A 19,902-nucleotide genomic window follows, 5' to 3' on the forward strand; every position below is an offset into this window, starting at 1 on the left:
GGCCAGCAGCTCTGCAGTCACATCAGCCAACTCCCTCAGCACCCTTGGGTGCATCGCATCCAGCCCAATGGATGTGTACACATTCAGCTTTTCTAAATAGTCCCTACCTGTTCTTTCACCACTGAGAGCTGCTCACCTCCTTTCCACAGTGTGCTACAAGATGCAGTAGTCTTGGAGCTGACCATGCCTGTGAAGACTAAATCTGTTCTTAGTACTGTACTCTGAAAATCTACTAATTTATATCAATGAGCTAACATTTGTACCACACAGTGAATTTCTTTTTTTGTCCCACATATCAGCAGACTCATTGAATAATTTTCAACTGCTGAAACGCTTACTTGTAGCGGCATGAAGTTTGGCTTCCATATCCCAGGTTCAGTTTACAGGGCTGGCATGTGTGTTGAGGGGAGAAATTATTTTAACATAGCAAATTCAATCAAGTGCTGTTGGCAGAAAAGCATGGCCCTTTTAGATTGTTTTTTCAATGTGATTATGGGCATAAGAATGTTTTTCTTTTAGTTATTCATTTCTTCAGCAAGAGTATTAGGAAAGATTAAGATTATCTCCTACACTTCAGACCTTTGTAGCCTGGAAAATATTGGGGAAATGTAAAGACAAGTCTTTATAAAGTTAAGTATTTCAAGGTAGTTGTGTACTAACTTTGGGCAAAAAGCTGTAGTGAGGACTTCCTTAAACGTGACATTTGAATTTTGTGGTGGTTCATTTGTTTGTTTGTTTTTTGCCTGCTGTATCTTATATAAAAAGGGTTTGAAGGGATCTTGACCAGGGATATCAATTTTTGGTGGTCTTTATATGGGGCATGTCCTCCTTTTATGGGTATGGGCGAAGAACCTTGTAACAAATGCTTCTTGTGTCCAATTTGTCATTAGTCACTGATATTAAGGGTGTTACAACAAACAAATAGGTTTTTACAGTATAATTAAAATCCATTCAAGTTCCTATTTTTTTTCAGCTTTCTTGACTCCTGTTTGATCATCTTTTCTTCCATTGTTGGGTCACTTATTCCAATCTAAACAGTCTCTGACCCCCTAGAGCACAAGCCCTCTCCCTCTTTGCAAATCACATTTAATTGAAGCATCTTAAAGACATTCCTGTGCAGCCTTTATGAACAGGCAAGCAAATAAAAACCAAAGAATTGTGGTAACTATGCAGCCTTTAAATAATAAGAATTGCAGCTCAAAGTCCGCGTACCTGAAGTAGGAGACTGGACTGAAATCCAAAAGATCTGTTCCCTAAGCCATGAAGTGGTGAATGAATGCGAGCTGAACACAAAGTCTACATAGATGGGCTAAGAACTAGTTACAGTTTTTCCAGTGTCAGACTCTTTTCACCCTTCTAGGTCTTGACAGGTCCCAAAAATGCCAGGCATCAAAGTTCCTGAATGACAGATTGCACCCATTTGGGAGATGTTAGACTCTGTGTACTCATTCAGGGCTGTGACCAGTTGACAACTGTTTGTGGTTGTGGGAATATAATATTTTAGAAAATAAAGGAATACCACGTTGCAGTGGAAAGTAAGATTTATAGCTCTATTGCCGGAAAGGCATGTTTTGCCTTTGCTGCCATCAAGTACCACAAAGGTGGGGGGTGTATGTATTAAATTCTCAAAAACTAGGGACTTGCAAAAATAAGTACAGAATCGAATTTCACTTGTTATCACAGAATGAAGTTGTAGGGCAATTAGTGACAAATACAAAGAGAAATGATGCCTGTTTTTTCTCTTAGGTTTGTAAATACTACCTCTGTGGGTTTTGTCCAGCTGAATTATTTACAAATACACGTTCTGATTTAGGTAAGTGTTCATTTTTGTCTTACTCACTGTCGTTAAAATTCAGTTTTAAGATGCAACCTTTGATAACAGCTTTCCCTTTGGAATAGTGTTTTTACCATTACCTCATCTTTTCACGTTGTTTGTTAGTTTTTAGTAATCACATTATAAAATGTTTTTCTTCGGATTTGCCAGAAGCTTGATTTCAACAGTAGCTATGCTTACTCTGATGTTTTACTCCATCTCATCCTGTTCCCTAAACTGCAGATATGGGATTAGGACTTTTGTACTCTAGAAAGTTGTTACAGTATATCAGACAGTGCACTTGTGGATGCCCTTATTCCGATAAGGATTTCTTTCTTTGCTTTAGCTTGCGTTGTATGGGAAGCCATCTTAATTTAAAAGCAAAAAGGCCACATTGATAAAAGGAGACAGATTAGGAATGTTATTAGTATAATTGGTGCAATTTACTGTGCATGTCAGGCCTGAAATGGAGTCCTTACCGCCTTTGTCTGTTTATAAACTTGAAATCAAACTTTTAGTTGGCTGGTAGGCTATAATACAGTTCAAAATCTGAGCAGGTTTTGGAGCTCAAAAATGACTTGGTGAAAATTATACCAGCCTTTGAAGATCCTTAGAGTACTGATTCCTTTCTTAAATTATCGTGACAGCGTGGTTTTGAAAACTCAAGTTTTGGAATATTTTTGTGCTAGAAATGCAGTGGATTTCTATTCTGGCTTGTGCTTTGTAAATCCTCCTTTCTTTCTTTTTTTTAGTTCTCTTAATGTTGCAGAATTTTGATATTTTTACGCTTTAAATTATCTTGCAAGTCCCCCAAAAGTGGGCGTAAATTAGACACAAAAGGCCAGCTTACACAGCTTCATAAAAACACATCAGCTTCACTCTTCTGTTTTCCTGAGACCCTTTGGAATTGTTTGCTGTGTCCTGGAACACAAAAATCCAATCCTAGCCTAAATATTTAAAATTGGTCACTGTGGCTTTCAAGAGACTCTGCTTAGTCTTTTTAATTGTGTTGTTTTTAGGTCCTTGTGAAAAAATACATGACGAAAATCTACGTAAACAGTGAGTATACATTGCATTATTTTCAGTTTTGTTTTTCCACTCTCTGGTTTGAGCAACCAGACAATAAGAAAATAATCATTATGCAGAGTTACTTAAAATTCATTATAATACAAAGGGTTTGTAATTTTTACTTGAGCTGATAAATTATAGCAATTTGCATGTGTTTTCTTGAACAAGACATGAGCTTGAAGTCATTTTTTTTATATGTCTGTCTTTAATCAGGTATGAGAAGAGTTCTCGATTTATGAAAGTGGGCTATGAAAGAGACTTTCTTCGGTATTTACAGAGCTTACTTGCAGAGGTAGAACGTAGGATTCGAAGAGGCCATGCACGTTTGGCGCTCTCCCAGAACCAGCAGTCATCAGGAGTGAGTAGAAAATCATTTATTTAAACCAAAGAATTGTTCTTCAGGGTGGTCTCTTCAGGTTTTCTTGGTGCTTGCTGACGAGTGAATGCATTGAGAACAGTATGGAAGTTATTAATGTGCGCTTTGAGCATTGATCATCTGGAAGTCAAGGAAATAAAGGGTGCTATAGTCATAATATCTTCATTTCTATTTTCTATATTTAGGTGCAGCTGCTTGGGATGTTCTAATTGCTGTATATCTGGAATGATTTTGGTCTAGTGTACATAAATCCTCTATTCCTTTTGATTTCTTGAAGGGCTGTTTTTTTTTTTAACAGTTGTCAGCTTGAGCCTAATTGGCAAAATTGATGGAATGGCCTTTTGAGACTGTGGGAAATCTTTCTGGTTAAAGAGAGCAGGTTTTGTTTTTTTAATATCTTTAAGGACGAGCAAGTTGCAGACTTTAAAAACTGATCTTTCTCTCTCTGTGGAATACAGTGAAAAAGTAGTCTTGCATCAGCATTTTAGATTTAGGGCATTTTAGATTTACCTTGATTACTCTGAATTTGCTAATTTTTTGCAGGTTTTTTTTTCCTTCAGCCAAGGGAAACTACCCCCTGCACTCTGTATGTGTCAAGAACATGGCATTGTTATTTGAATGGGACCCAGGCAATTAGAAAGTCAATTAAATTCCTTTGTAGAACTAAGTCGAGGCATCTTCCGCCTTCCTACTGCAAGGTATCTCCCTCCATTTTGGATTTCACATGCCAGAGCCCTCTCCTGAAGGCTAGTGCCCAGTAAGAGCAGGAGTAATTTTTTTTTTTTTTTAAATAGGGTTCAGTTCCCTTTTCTGGCTGAAAGGATTCAGACCCACCTTTCCCACCTCCATGAAGAAAATCCAGGCTGCTGGGGAGGAGAGGCCCTCTCCAGTCAAGTTTATTTGGAAGAAAGGAGCAAGTACGATCATATCCTAGTAATGGGAGTAGAGCTAGGACTAGAACCTAGGACTGTGTACCCCCTTCCTCCACTCCCTGATGAGTGTCTGAATGGGTAAACTAGAACTTACTCCTCCTTTCTGGTCTAGTGAATTTTTTTAGGCAAAGAAGAACAGGTCCAAAATTAGATGGCATGTCCCCATCCCAGTATAGTCTGGGATCGTGCCCCTCTTCAGAGTAGTTGGCAGAGTGGGTTTGACTCCACTTAAGCAGGCTGTCACATCCCGAATTGACTGTTGTGACTGCTGCATTATTACCACCGCTAGTCATATAAAACAGCGTTTCCCAACCTTTTGCTTCTGGCGGAACACTTACCAGGCCTCTCCCATCCCACAGCACACCTTTCAAATGCAGAGTGGGGGTGGGAGGCCGGCAAGCGGCCGGGCACGGACCCGGTGGGGAGGTGGAGCGGCTGAACACAGCGCATGGACGCAAATCACTGGCTGGAGCCATGCTGTCTGTCTGTCTGTCCGCAGTGGCAGCAGGCAGGGGGCATGGCTCCGGCCCAAAATTCCGTGGCACACCTGGACACTGGGAAACGCTGATATAAAGGAACTAGCTGTCATGTCTTCATTTAGTGCAGAGCCCCGACCAGCTAGCTAGTCTCAGAACATGTCATGCGACTGACCTGTGGATTCTGCTGGATTTAGGCATGATCTAGCTTCCTAGTTGCTAAACCTTGGCTGATGTGCTTCTTGGCATGCCTGTTCACGAGCCTTCCCCCAAACGAAAACGTGCAGAAACTGTTGAGGCAAGCAGGGCTTTAAAGGCATTATTTGTAATCTGCAGAGGATGGAGTGATCCCCTCAGTTGGGCCTGCCTCATGCTCCATCCTTCCATTGCCATTGTCAGAGGTTGAAGTCTAAGAAGGGAGGTGGTCTGCCGTTCTTGCTCTAAGGATCTAGGACCCAGGAGTTAGAATCCTGGAAAGTGCCAGCACCAAACAAGGTTAAAAGCTAATGTTTTCTTTTTATCAACACCCAAGTGATGGTATAGCAGTGTTGGTTTTTTTTTAAATTTCCCCTGTAGTATTTTCAGATAAATAATTAAGGTGTATTTAAGTTTTTTGTTTTTCTTGCCTACCATGTTGTCAAATAAAATGCCATGTGCTGATTGGTACTCTATGAACTGACCTGAGTATTTAAGTTTTCAAGTTGAACGTTGTCCCTACTCTTGTTTCTTTACTGAGCAATTAATGAGATTTTGAGCAACTGCATTGTTTATCCATTTACTTTTTGAGTAGGGACTTAATTCTGTGTGTGTTCATTTTTAACATTTAGCAAGCAGCTGGACCTACTGGTAAAAACGAAGAGAAGATTCAAGTGTTAACTGACAAAATCGATGTACTACTGCAACAAGTGAGTCGAATTCTCTAAAACAGAACGTATTACTCAGATGCTCACTTTGAGACAGTCTGACAGTGTGTGTGTGTTTGTGTCCTTCAGATTGAAGAATTGGGTTCAGAAGGAAAAGTGGAAGAAGCCCAAGGAATGATGAAACTTGTTGAACAGTTAAAGGAAGAGAGAGAGTTGCTCAGGTCTACAACTTCTGTAAGTAAGGCCTGTATGAGCTGTTCTTGTTATGGTTATTTTAGAGCTCAGCAACAAGAGAACCTGAACAAATATATGCTTGTGACATAATAGCTTAATTTACAGAATTCATTGGGGGGAAAAAGGAAAGAAATAACATGACTTTAAAGTATTGCTTCCTGGTCAAAATACTTTTCCTTTGTAATCAAACTGAGGCTGATTCTGAGAGGGATTTTTTTTTTAATGCGTCAGTCTTTAAGACTTCATGTAGCCTTGATCAAGATTGTACACTTCATCCAAAACTTTTTCCTTCTAAATTCCTTTAAGGTAGGTTCACTCTCTTATTCAGAGTTTGTGTGCAGGTCACACAAACATACTAGAGCTAGCCTTAATTTTATTAACTCTGATACCAGCAATAGTTGAGCTTCAGCTTTGATGGCATGAGACTGGGGTAAATGCCCAGGGCTGGGGACCACACAGTTACGCTTCAAACTTAGCATTGATACCTTCATTAGCTCACAGTTGTCTACATGAATTGCAGACACACCTCTAATTTTCAGTGTAAGCATACCCTGAAATTCATATTCCATGACACACACAAATTGGTGGTGTGAGTATGTATTGATTAGTTAAAATTCCCCAACCATTATTTAATTTTAGAAGCATTTTTGCAGTTTCCTTTTTTTCTGTCCTTTAAATTAAGGTAAGGAGTTGGAAAGTATTGAGTGGGGAGGGATGGTGAACAGGACCTGATTAAGATGAAAGCAATATGACAATTTGTCCAGTTACTAAAAACTTAATTTTTCAACCTCTCTCATTGCAGCATTTGTTGAGCTAAATAAACTGCCTTAAACTGGAGGACCCTTTCAGCCTCCTGTAAAGAAAACTAAATCATTTCTATTCCTTCAACTCCACCATGTGTCCTTTCTACGTTTACCCATTATCATTCAAACACAAGGAGCATGGTGTTTCCTTTATTTTTTCTCCTGCAGGCATTGATGAGCTCTGCGGTAGCTTTTAAATACCGACATTTTATCCTTCCATTGACCTTTGAATTAGAAGACATTTGATTCATTAATTTCACTGACCCTTCTGAGCTACTGTTCTGGCATTCTTTAAAAGTCAGTCTGATAAGACATGCTTGTAACTAATTCAGACATGTTTCTTGGCTATGCTTACCAAATTAGCCCCTCTAAATTGTCCCTCAGTATATCTTTCTGAGCAGTCTGCATTGGGGTTGGGGAGAGGAAAGTTCAGCCCCTCTGTCCAGAGCAGGAACAACTGGGGCACTGCAGAGGATGGCAGCATGTGGCACCAGCTAGGTCAGAAGGAATAGCCTGCTGTTAGTAAAAGGTTGCCAATCCATGTTCTCCTTGTGACTTTTTCATTTTTGTAGAAATTTTCCAACCAGCTCCAGTTCTCACCAAACTTTGTTCTTGGTGAGGTTTTTTTATACTTTCTTGTACATCAGTATTTTAGAAGGCTTTGTTGAAGTTAATTAACCTTTTTATTTTTGTGCAATTTGAGTGGCTTTCATGTACACATACAACTCCTTTGAGATTGCTGGAGGTACATATGCTGTTACGGCTTGAGTTTGGCTCCCTTTGTTTTCAGGATGCTTTGCAGCATGTTCCTATTAGGTAGCAACAGATTTATCTCTGTAACTTTTACTGTTGGGGAAACTGAAGTAAATGGCTAGCTTTAGACTATGAAAAGAACTTGGTGTGTGAAGTTAAATTAAATTTCAGAGACACCTTGCTCTTATACTGTACTTGGACTGCTTTTTGTTCAGGGTTACAAGTGGAACTTACATTTGTGCAACGTAGCATATGAACCTTACAGAGGAGTAACTTCTGATTTAGGCTGTAGTGAGTTTTTAGTGTATTAAAATATTTCAAACATTCCCATAGTTCCCTTAAAGGCCTACCTTCCTTTTAATTTTGGGCATTCCAGTGTTTTTTTAATTCTCCAAAACTTTTCTGTTGGACACCTTTGAATAGGCACCTATGTACACATGTATCTACTATGACCCGTCTTTAAATTGTCCTTAATTCATTGTAAATTAGATTTAACGTTGAATACTATCATGCAGCTAGGTCTAGCTGCAGTTAATAGGCATCTGTATGCTTCACAATGAAGAAGAGTAAGACTTATTTTCTGTCTCATACAACTGAATATTTGTTATAATGTACAGACTTCATATAGTCTGAGCAGTGCCTTCAATTAGCACGTTAAACCTAGTGGTTTGGGAGGGTTTGTTTTTGCTGTGTTCTTCATAGTGGGCATAATATGTAGGTTACTTAATATTATTGTGAAGACAAAGGTAATTTTAAGCTTTGTTGAAAGGTGGAATTCCTTTGACAGTACTGCAGCAGTTGATAAAGTAAGAAGTGCAAAAGCCTCTTGACAGACTTCGTGTCAAAACTTTTCTCCTAACCAATATTTTCTCTTGCAGACGATTGAGAGCTTTGCAGCCCAAGAAAAGCAGATGGAAGTGTGTGAAGTCTGTGGAGCCTTTTTAATTGTAGGAGATGCGCAGTCCAGGGTAGATGACCACTTGATGGGGAAGCAGCACATGGGTTATGCTAAAATAAAAGCTACTGTAGAAGACCTAAAAGTGAGTATAACTTGGGATAATCAAAGGAAAAAAAAAATCTTTTTTTGTATGTTAACTGTTTGCATTCCAGATGGTTGGCAAAATGCAGGTGTTTTTACATACAGATTCCTAATTTCAGTGTTTCGCTGTTTGGTATTGAAGAACTGACTTTAAATAGTAAATAATTCAAAGGTAACAAGTATGCTTTTCAGTGGATTGTGAGCATTGAAGTGTGTCAGTCATTTTTTTTTAATGAATGTAGATTCCTAAATCAGTTACTTTTGTAAATATTACCCAAAATATGAAGCCAAGAATGAAAATTTGATTAATCTTAAAATCTCTTACTTATGCAGCTCTTGCTGGCATTCAACACAGGATGCTATCAATTTTGTTTTTACAGTATTTTTCCTGTATTGATATGTAGCCCTCTTCATATTTTCTGGTTCAGTGAAGCTATCCCAGAATGCAGTATCACAAATATGACAAGCCTATTACTAAAAAAATTCAAAAAAATTCACTGGAATAAAAAAAAATTGTTTGTTTGTATATATTAGCTTTTAACCATTAGGCATGTTTCTTCCCTGTAGATGGGAGAGATGGCATGACTAGTGAACTCTCCTGAAATATATGATATTGCAGAAATCTCTTGCATCTATCATCAGGGAGGGACAATACTGAAGTATTTGAATTGACACAGGATTGAGGAAAGGGGGTTTGCATACCTGACCATTTTTATAGAGATATCATTGTGTCTGTAAGAAGTATATTTCTGAGTTGAAAGCACGTTAAATATAAGTCTGCAGTAGAACCCCCTGATTTTACTAGAGGCTTGGAAGACACCCAAAACCATTACAAATCGCCTTGTTTGGAGAGGCACCTCCAGTCTTGATTTGCTTTGTAGAGCACTGAAATCAAGCTTTATGGGAGCAAAGCTCACCAGTTGAGCTTCAGCCATTAGGAGCTTGGAAACACCAAAGAATTGAAGCCTGAAACATAAGAAACACCCAGCTTTGGTTTACTGAGGATTTGTGGGAGCTGAGAAACCTGAGGGTGCTCTGTTTAAAATATTTGAAGTGAGGTTTTCTTCCCCTTTCATAAGTAAGATGCTTTGAGGGGGACATATTGGGCAGTCTCCTACAGCGTGTGGTTATCTTTTTCCATGTTCTGTCATTGTTCTTCAGCTAATACTTAAATTTGCTTTAATAGAAATAATTCAGTCCACAGCAGTAACTTCACATAGGTCTTATCTAACAAAATAACCCTCAACTCTAGTTTGGTACTTTAAAAGCGTTACTATAAATAATTCCTAAAACACACAGGCATGTGCACCTTACTTACTCTTCTGTTTGGTTCTCCTCCATACATCCGTAACTTTTTTTTTCCCCCCTCCTCTTCCCACAACACTTGTCTGAGCTCTGAGTCTTTTCAGCCTTAAGTTTTAGGAAGTACCAAAGAGACAAAAAAACACCTGCTCTGTGTGTGTGTGTGTGTGTGTGTGTGTGTGTGTGTGTGTGTGTGTGTGTGTTAAAGAAATAAAAGCAAGCTGTTCTTTGGTTTTTGAACATTAAGCATCGTTCATTTAAATGTAGTAAATTAGTCATGTTTCATAGTTTCACTTGAGCAGTATTTTTCCTTCTATTAATCCTTACACTTGGCTGTTCTTTAAGGAAAAGTTAAGGAAAAGAACTGAAGAACCTGAGCGGGATGACCGGTTAAAAAAGGAGAAGCAAGAGCGAGAAGAAAGAGAGAAAGAGAGAGAGCGTGAAAGAGAAGAGCGGGAACGGAAGAGAAGGCGTGAAGAAGAAGAAAAGGAAAAAGAGAGGGCTCGTGACAGAGAGAGGCGTAAAAGGAGTCGTTCCCGTAGCAGACATTCAAGCAGAACATCTGACAGAAGATGCAGCCGATCACGGGACCACAAAAGATCAAGAAGCAGAGAAAGAAGGCGAAGCAGGTACCGCAAATCAGAACTGCTGGGTTTTTTGGGGGGAGATCAATTTATACTGGTGAGCTGTTTATCTAGAGGACTTTTGAACTTGTAAAGGAACAGTTGTGCTGGTAAGTTTGCTGGATAAATTAAGGGATATCTTGTACTCATCTTGAAGGCATTTGTCTGCCTTTAACATAGTCACTTCTGAATGCCACATCTGAATTTTGGAATTGATGAAGGAATCCTTAAAGCATCACTGGGCAAAAACCTGCTGACTTTTGGTAAACTGTAGGAGTCCTGGCATCTGATTATCAGGTATAGCAGTTTCAACCACCTCTAACTGCACCCTTTAAATTGCCTCTTCCTGACCTACAAAAACAGATTTATAAAATGTTGATGTTCTGAAAGACTTTCCCAACTGACAGAAAGAATTGGAGGGCAGTGGGTGCCTGAGACCCCAGTAAAGGGGGAAGAATTATGTGACAAAAGCATGGGAAGCAGGCAATGTAAGGAAAGGAACATATAGTTACACTGGCACATGGCCAAGGGAGACTGTGGAGCATACAGAACCGATAGCACAGGGGAGTGGGGAAATATATGCTGAGAAAAAGGGAATGGGGTGGAATGTGCAGAGAACCAAGTGCATGGAGAGAACAGAACATTGAGAGTCCTTACAGTGAAGGTAAGTGAGAGCTGTTGAGGTTAGAGTGGAAGAAGTCAAGAAACCACTGGTGTGTGTGATGCATTCTGGTTAAAGAAGCAGTGAAGTGTACTGATCTTTTATGGTGTACAACTGCTTGATGTTTAGCAGGTTTCCCTGCATTTTAAATTGTTTTACAGGCAAGCGTAGGAAGAGCACCATTGAATACAGACTTCAAAATGAAAAACTAAGCCTGAAATGCTACCCAAGCAAAAGTATGCTCAAAATATGAGCATCCACTGAGCAGTGTGTGGCTTTGGGGAATTGATTCTTTAAAATTAGGAACTTAAGAATCATATTAGACCTAGACTGTTCTCAGTGATGACAGAACAAGGAGCAGTGGTCTCAAGTTGCAGCAAGAGAGGTTTAAGTTGGATATTAGGAAAAACTCTCTCACTAGGAAGGTGGTGAAGCACGGGAATGGGTTACCTAGAGGGGGGTGGAATTTCCATCCTTGCAAGTTTTAAAGGCCTGGCTTGACAAAGCCCTGGCTGCAATGATCTAGTTGGGGATGGTTCTACCTTAAACAGGGAGGTGGACGAGATGACCTCCTGAGGTCAACCCTCCAACCCTCATTTTCTTTGATTCTACGGATGTGCTGGTTGTTAGCTCCATTAAACTTCTCCACGGAGTGGCAGTTCTTGCTGTTTTCAGGATGTAACTCAGAAAGATGGCTGGTGCAAAATCTAATCCACTGTGGTATGTGTATTCTGAGATCAGCTTTAAGATGACAAATGCTTTCAAAGTATAGCTGAAGTATTTATCATTGTAAAGATTATTTTCTTTAATTAGTCATTCCCAAGAACTGTCAGTTGGACACGGGCAGTTGTGGCATTTGAACAAATGAAGAGGAAAGTGGATGCAGATTTTAAAGTATAGATAACTAATTGCAAAAGGGAAGGGTTATAAGCAAAACTTGACCTTTCACAATATTAATCCTTTTGAACCAGACGGGAGTAGAATGGCAGTCTAGTGAAAGACCAAGCACTCTTTTCCTTGAGCTGTGAACATCAGCTAATAGTCTTTTTCTACTTAAAATTTTCTCTGGTAAGGAGTAGAGATCGACGAAGAAGCCGAAGCCACGATCGGTCAGAAAGAAAACACAGGTCTCGCAGCCGGGATAGGAGACGATCGAAGAGTCGTGATCGGAAATCTTACAAGCACAGAAGCAAAAGCAGAGATAGAGAACAAGACAGGAAATCTAAAGAAAAAGGTTAGTTGGTATGGTGCACTTTAAACAATCAGGAACCAGTCTTACCACTGAGGCCCCATAAATCACGGACCAAGAACGTTTGTTTGTTTTCTTAGGATAACTTTAGACCTGAAATCAAAGTAAGCAAACTGTGTGTCACCAGTGAGTGATAGGAAGCACTCTTTGTTCTTTCCCTCATCCTTTTCCCTCAACACCAACACTGCTATTTTCACTTTCTTATTTAAAGTCACAACACGAAGCGCATTACTATATTGTCTCCAAAAAAAGCCATGAGGTTTTGTCTGTTGACTGACTTCTGAAAAACCCACAGGCCACAATAACTATTTAACATATTAAATTATATTTTCTGTTGCTGTCCCTAGCTGTCAGTTCTAGAATGACCTTTCAGTGCTATTAAAAGTAGTTTTCTTAATTTGTTATGTATCTTTTGTTTTACTATTTCCATTAAAAGTTGCTTTCTTACTTTGTATGTATTTTTGTTTACTGTTTATGGTATCTTCCTTTTCTGTACATTTCTATTATGTATCTTTTTAATGTCCTCTGATAAAAAAAAAAAAAAAAATTACCTTAGTTTTCACTAACTTCTGAGACCTCTTATCATCCTAACCTATATCCATGACACCTTGAGCTAAGTTCCTGTTGGGCTTTACAAATGAAGCAGATGTAAAACAGGGCATTCTGAACTTTTGTGAACATAACAGATCCTATAGAAATACAGTATTTGTGATAAATTACCATTTTAAATATTTTTCTGAAACTTCAGTTGAATACCCTATTCACTTCTAGACTCCAAAACATAGTTTCTTTTGGGTTGCCAAGTGATATCCTGTGTGAAACACGGCACAGTTTATATTAGATAAGACTTCATTTCAGTAACTCATGAAGTGATTATAAGTTGTACTTTGAGATTCTCTGGGATGAAAGGCACTATTTAAATGTTAGCTGATTTGCCATACTCTTATTTTTCCATTTCTTCAATAAATGCTTAATGGGTAAGTTGCCAAAATATGGCTATATCACATACCTTGTTAGACACTTTGAGCAGTATCATTTCTGATTTTATACCATGATGCATCTCACCAGGGTGTTCTGCCTAACGCCAAGATGTTCCTCTCCAGAGTATTCTGTCTAATTTTGAGCTCCCAGTTAGAGGTATGCTTTGCCACTTGCTTTGTGTAGTACACACAAGGTCAGACCTCCGTACCCTGTACCTATTCACTAGTTACTTTCCTTCCACCTAATACATTGATTATTTCTTTCACTTAAGGTAAGACAGATTTCTAGTGTTCAGTTGGTCAGGTAGTTTTGTTGTGTACATGTAGCATAATAATTTGTGTGTTGTTAAAATAATTTCCATTATTAAGATCACACATGGTATATAGGTTCCTAGTTCTATCCTTAATCTTCCCATAAACGGAGAGTCTCCAGCATTTAAATATTTTAGTTCTTAACTGAGTAAAATTTTCCTTCTGGTCTGTTTGCAGGCTACTCCCTGCTCCATTGAACCGAGTCGGGTGCAACTTGGAGTGGAGGGGAAACAAGTGCCTGCTCCTGGCAGCCGCAGTCACGTAGCTATCAGGAGTTGACTGCGCCCTGGGCACCTGGCTGTGTCCCTACACTACTGTAACAAATGTACAGTAGTATTGATAAATTATTAGTAGTGCCGAGGAGCAAAAGTGTAATGCAAGAGATGTTTTTCTAGTAGAGAGAAATATGCTCTTGAAATCTAGAAAGACTTCTGTATCTATTACATCAGGCATGGAATTCTTCAGTTAAAAAAATTGTAAATTCCACTCCATTTCCAATTTTGAAAGTTCTTTTCCATTAATTTGCATTTATAGACACCGTCCTTAAGTACTGAGCTTTGAAGGTCCAAGCATCATAATTAGCAATGAATAATAATGTTGCTAGCTTCTCAGTCTACTTCATATACAGTCTAGCGTTAAGACCCTATTACCAATTATTCTGTTGACTCCATTAGACCTAATGCAATGCAAAGAGATTTTGATCCTTTTATTAACCTTCATATCCATCATGGATCAGCATTTAAAGGTCAGCAGCCAGAGAGTAGCTGAAAGTAATACTTCTATCTGTAGTGCCTTTAGTCTTGAAATCTCAGATTGCTTCAAAACCCTACATTCAGCCTCCACACTGTCAACAGACTGTGGTACATATGACCTGACATGTCTGACGATACACAGCAAACCAGAGGTCAGACAACAATCCTCGAGTCCTGAGTTCCAGTCCGTGTATTACAGTACTATGCAATTACTGAGAGACTCTGATAGAAGGAAAAAAGGTGATTTTTTTTTTTTTTTTTGGTTTGTTGGTTTTTTGTTTGTTTGTTTTAATAAAAGCTAAAATTTTCCCTTCAGAAATAGGCCTAAGTAGAACTGGCAGTAAATACATGGAAACAACATTTTGTGTAAAACTTGTCAGCTTTTTCTTCTATCCTCCAGCTAGCTTTTTAATTCTTAAGGATTGCTTGTGGGGGGGTTGTTTTTGTTTTTTGCAGGGTTTTTTTGAAACTCCTGTGCCTGGTTCCTGTATTACATCCACTAGCCTTATCCATAAAAAAAAAAATATGGAGTGCCTGAAAGTGATGGGCTTTTTTTTTTCTTTTTCCCCCCTTTTCTTATATGTTCAAAATTAGCAATTTTAAGTTTTGTGAATTTTTCAAAAAAAGGAAAAATGGCAACATGTTAGATGCATGCATTGAAGTTGTATGCCATAAACAATGTAATATTTTGTTTACATTAAAAGGACAACTTCAGTTCCCTGTGCAGATACTAATTCAGAAATAGTTGTGCCTGCATTCAGATAGCTTATAGCACATCGCAGGAAACTTGAAAAAGCTACAAAAAGCACCTGCAATTCAAAAGAATAATAAAAAAAAATTCTCAAGCAACTATGACTGAGTAATAAATTATAGGAACTTGCCACCTGCATGCAAATATTCCAGGAGCTAAAGAAACTCAGTTCATTAGCTAGTTAGCTTGTTCTAAATATTGGTCGGTTCTGTTCAATAACGTCCAGGTGCTATCATCTGTGACTATCCTGTTTTTGGGGTCCTGGAAGACAGGCTGGTTTTTAGTATAGGTTTATCTTTTATACCACAGGTTAGCTGTACTTTCTTTACATTCCAAAAGAAATGTTCCTATCTCCCCAAACCTCAGAAACAAAAAAATAAAAACACGACCGTGTGCACTCTGCACATCCATAGGGCTATTAAGATCTACCATATCTACATAGGACAGAAGATAAGATTATTGGACTGACTACTAGTCCTCTGCGGGGAAACAAGACTACTGTTCCTCAGTGGATCTGCGTGTGCATTGAAGATGCGTGTAGGACAAAAAGAAGACTTTTCCACAAGGTCAGTTAGAGTGCAATCTTCCTGAGCAGTTATGGCAGAGAGGGTAGATAGGCACTCAGGCAGCACTAGAAAGAGTTTTAACTGTTTGGATGTCAGTATGTGCTTTCTCCACCCATTACACTGGATGTGCTGCTTTTGATGAAACCATCAGTTCCAGTGTTCTTTGGGCAGTTTTCTGCCTCTTGGGTTTGGGGTTTTTCCCTTTTAGGTGGTTTATCTGAACAAAATAAGCCTCCAATCTTACTCCTTTTCTGAAACTTAACTTTTTCTCCTCCTCTCTTCTAAAGTATAGAAGTGCTATGCCAGTACAGATGCTACACCCTAGAAGTTTTTAGCTCGTGGATTACCCTTTTTGGTACCTTGATAATTGGGCATGAATTCATCTGAGAAAGCTTTAATGGTCTCATTCTATAGGTGGGCTTCTAAAAATTTTCAAATTCTGCTTCTGATCATACATGTATGCCTATGGTTTGAAGTGACAAGAGCAACTAAAATTTGTGTGCGTTTAAACTTATACATTTAGGGATGAGACAAATACCTATAACTGTGTGAATACTTTTCTTTCCCTGGAAAACTTTGCTGCTTTTGGCATTATTCCTTCACTCTGAAGATTGAAGACAAGAAAATACCAGTTTTTCAGCATTATACCCTGCTCTGTTGCCAGTCACGCATCTAACTCCTGAATTAATTGTGGGGTTCTTTTGATCTGTTCCTGTTCAGCAGATTGCTGCTTTTCTGTCTTTGGTGGGTCTATCCCAGCTTTTCTGTAACTGGGAAAATCGAATGAGAAGTTCAGTGCAGGCTAAAGTACATACCTGAAACAACTTCCTTTGCAGTTTTTGTCCCAGTGAAGTCAGCTTTGGTATTCACCTTGATCCATGTTTCAAACCTAGTTGCGTTTTTATGGTTGGTTACTTCCTGGCTGTCCATTTTCCCTCATTGGTTCTCAGCCTCCTTAGACTTGAGGCATCCCTCAGAAAATGCCAGCTATTGGCTTTCATTTGTTTTTTGGCTACAGAAAAATAGAGCAGTTCTCCTCTTGCAGAGAACTCAGAAAGACCACAACAGGTCAGGATGTTTTTGATACTATGGATTCATATTTAAAATACCTGGGTTTTAATTGTGAATCATGTAGGTGTTTGCACACCTGATAGTGCTAATACTGTGTAGCGCCCTTAAAAGGATGCCACTGCAACTTGGTTGAGAATTACTGGTTTGCTCTCTCCCTCCTGCAACTGGTTTTGGTTCAGTAAGTGATCGAGTAGCACTGCCTTATCCTTTTGTTGCTTCTTGATTCTATTCTCAAGAGCCGCGTTCAATGAGAGATGTATATGGTGGAAGTGATAAGGACATCAGTTTATTTGGGGCCTATAAAGTTGGCTCCTTTAAGTAAGAGTGCTAGGCAGTCAAACATAACCATATGCTCCCCACTTTTTGTCTTCAAGCATGCAGCTGAATAACTGGTCCTTTTCTGAGCCGTCTTTCCTGCCTCCTCCCATCCCCTGCTGACTTTTTTTTCCTTTCCTTCTATCCTGCCCCTTCTAACATGATTGGTCAAAAACATTTTCCTACAGCTTTGCTGCTCGTTTCGGTTTATAGTAGTAATGATTTGGTTCGATCTTGTATGCTCCATACCTCTTGTGCAATGTATATGTTTTTCCTTTGAAATCCATGGTTAATGTCTTCTTTCATGGCAGAAAAGAGGGGATCTGATGATAAAAAAAGTAGTATGAAGTCCAGTAGTCGAGAAAAACAGAGTGAAGACACAAACACAGACTCGAAGGAGAGTGAGACTAAGAATGAGGTCAATGGGACCAGTGAAGACATTAAATCTGAAGGTGACACTCAGTCCAATTAAAACTGATCTGATATGACCTCAGATCAGACAGAGGTAAGTGCATTATTTCAAACTTTGATTAGGGCTTTTTGTTACTGTTTAACAGTGCAGCGTAAGTATGCACAGATGAAGATGGAACTAAGCCAAGTAAGAAGACTAACTAAAGCACCTTCTGAAGGAAAAGACAGTGTAGTCCTGCAAAACATTTTGAGGTACATTGTTTTGTCTCGGCTATTTTGTAGCAGACTCGTGCCCCCATTAGTGTGCCTCTTTGGAACATACTTGTAATATGGTCACCATAGAAAACTTAATTATCCTTTTTTTAATTTTAGGGATTTTGTTGTCGCTTTTTTTTAAAAGAAATTGAACTGTTTTTTGTATTTAAGTCCATATTGTGTTGGTACATCAGCAGAAACATTTGCTTTAATACTTAATATTTGAGGCACATGTTGGACTACTTTGTTTTTATATAAACTGCTAGTATTTCTTTGTCAAGGATGTTTCTAGTTTTTTTTGCTTTATTGCCTTGCATTCTAATGCAGTTTGTTCTGTAACTCGAGAGCCAGTAGCATTGGATTGATGGAAGTGTAGGGTTTATGAATTATTGCAGCTGACTACCATACCTCACACAGCGTTGGTGTTGTGAGCGGCCCATGAAAAGCCAAATTAAAAATCAAGGATTCAGTCAAACTAAGCAGGTACTCATGCCAGGTACTCCTTTCTCTACCCACATCCATGTTTGAATGCTGTTGCCTGTAATCTTTAAGCTTACTGTTGTGTTTTTATTTACAAGATAGTGAAAAGGATTTTTGTGTATTGTGTGAAAACTGTAAATCTGATGTTAACAGAATGGAATTTTCTTTCAACTGTATGTAGGGATGCAGTGCTGCCCAGAATTAGATATCTTTAAAGAGTTTTAAATGCAATAAACACTACATAATAACCGCCTTGTTACATTCAATGCAATTCAAGTCTTTAAGAGGTATGTGTTTAATATTTCCTACTGTGTAGGAGAATTTGCAGTCGGCCATAGTACCATGCAGTATAATGGCTGAAATCAGACTTGTGAGGCAAATGTAAATACAAAGGCCAGATGCCCTGAAACTGTTACAGTACTACGTGGCAAGAATGTGTGCTGACCATTCTGATTTATTATAAAAAAAAAAAACCAAAACCCTAAACATTAGGACATAAAAATACTGTATCAACTTTAAAAGTTTTCTTCCATTTCTTGACCTAGCTTGCTTAAATAAAGGATTTTTAGATATATTCCTAAAATAAGGAACTAACACTTGGAGAATACCTCTGATTTTACATCAGCTCCTTGCAACATAAGCTATTAGTATAGCTTCACTATTTATGCTAGGAACTCTTAAACACTTAATGTGCCATCCTTAAACTATTAATATGACAGTATTGCTCCTAAAGCCCCTACTGGTCAGTGTTGACGTCGTAGTAGAGTAAGATGACAGCTAACAACTGGGCCAATATTTAGGAATGGTAATCTAAACTCTCTTTGCGTTGTTTAATTGTCTGCTTTCCCAAAATTTTGCATTATAGGACTCCCACGTGAAGAGTCTGTGAAGAATCCGGAAGACAGCTTAATGAAGATCTGCTTTAAAATGAGGTGAAAGAAAGCTGTAGTGACGTAGAAAAATATTAAGTTCAGTTAGAATTTTTTATAAAATTTAATTCAGGACTGGTGTTACCTCCCAGAGTTCAGAGGGATGTGTTAATAGCATATGTGCTACTGAAAATATAAGTCCTGTATCTTTTTTTTTCTTTTAAGACTTTTTAAGAAACCAACATAACCTGAACACATGGCTTGCTCAGTGTTTAATTGCAAGTTTTCATTCTTGGACTTTAAAACACAGGAATAAATGTTTAGTATTTGTGTGAAGCAAACTAAAATTAATCCCATTTTTACAACTAGGCTCTACCTAGCTTCTTGATATACCAGAAATGGAAATAATAAAGTATCTTTGAATTTCTGTTACAGATTTGATTGTCTCTGTCATTGAACGTTTAGTATTAAATACACTTATTTCTTAATAAATTTATTTGTGTCTTCAAGCTTATCCATTAATTTGGATGGTCAGTTATTCTGGTTTTCTTCCTTTTTGACTCTTTCAATGTAGTTGTCCCTAAAACCTAACTGTTAACAGGCGAGTACCTTCTAACTCCTGGTTACTTCTTAAACAGTCGCACATTATTACAAGCTGCAGGATTTTTGCCACACTTTATTTTCTTAGGAGTCAAATAAAGTACAAGACATGGCTATGTATTTCCCTCTAATAAGGCAGATTAGAAAAATTTTTGAAGAGGCCCTTTCTCCCCACCTTCAGGTATATACCCCTACTTCATCAGAATGAAAATTCAAAACACAAATACAGGTTTCAGTTTCCTGAGTGATGGAAAGTAAGGCCATTGAGATATTAAAGCAATGTCAGTCCCGGTGTCTATTTTCCTACTGTACTGCTGCCATGTTTGCATCCTAACAGCAATTCAAACA

The 19,902-nt window shown here is 38.5% G+C and overlaps 1 protein-coding gene across 4 annotated transcripts in view; it reads left to right on the top strand.

Annotated features, from left to right (window-relative positions):
• Positions 1-19,390, top strand: part of LUC7L3 (LUC7 like 3 pre-mRNA splicing factor) — a 30,236-nt gene extending 10,846 nt beyond the window's left edge. Inside the window, exons 2-12 of one of the 4 annotated variants that reach the window (XM_025199150.1) lie at positions 1,747-1,813; positions 2,833-2,872; positions 3,095-3,239; positions 5,493-5,570; positions 5,658-5,762; positions 8,197-8,358; positions 10,005-10,288; positions 12,017-12,177; positions 17,251-17,391; positions 17,497-17,602; positions 18,023-19,390. In XM_025199150.1, the coding sequence (XP_025054935.1) occupies positions 1,747-1,813; positions 2,833-2,872; positions 3,095-3,239; positions 5,493-5,570; positions 5,658-5,762; positions 8,197-8,358; positions 10,005-10,288; positions 12,017-12,177; positions 17,251-17,391; positions 17,497-17,602; positions 18,023-18,047 (1,314 nt within the window). In that variant the 3' untranslated portion in view covers positions 18,048-19,390. Of the gene's footprint in view, positions 1-1,746; positions 1,814-2,832; positions 2,873-3,094; positions 3,240-5,492; positions 5,571-5,657; positions 5,763-8,196; positions 8,359-10,004; positions 10,289-12,016; positions 12,178-17,250; positions 17,445-17,496 lie in introns of all 4 variants that reach the window. The other 3 variants (XM_014518065.2, XM_025199149.1, XM_006019761.3) reach the window with 3 other exon arrangements.
• The last annotated feature ends 512 nt before the right edge of the window (positions 19,391-19,902 follow it).

The sequence above is a fragment of the Alligator sinensis genome, unplaced genomic scaffold (assembly GCF_000455745.1).
Source record: "Alligator sinensis unplaced genomic scaffold, ASM45574v1 scaffold876_1, whole genome shotgun sequence".
NCBI lineage: Eukaryota > Metazoa > Chordata > Crocodylia > Alligatoridae > Alligator > Alligator sinensis.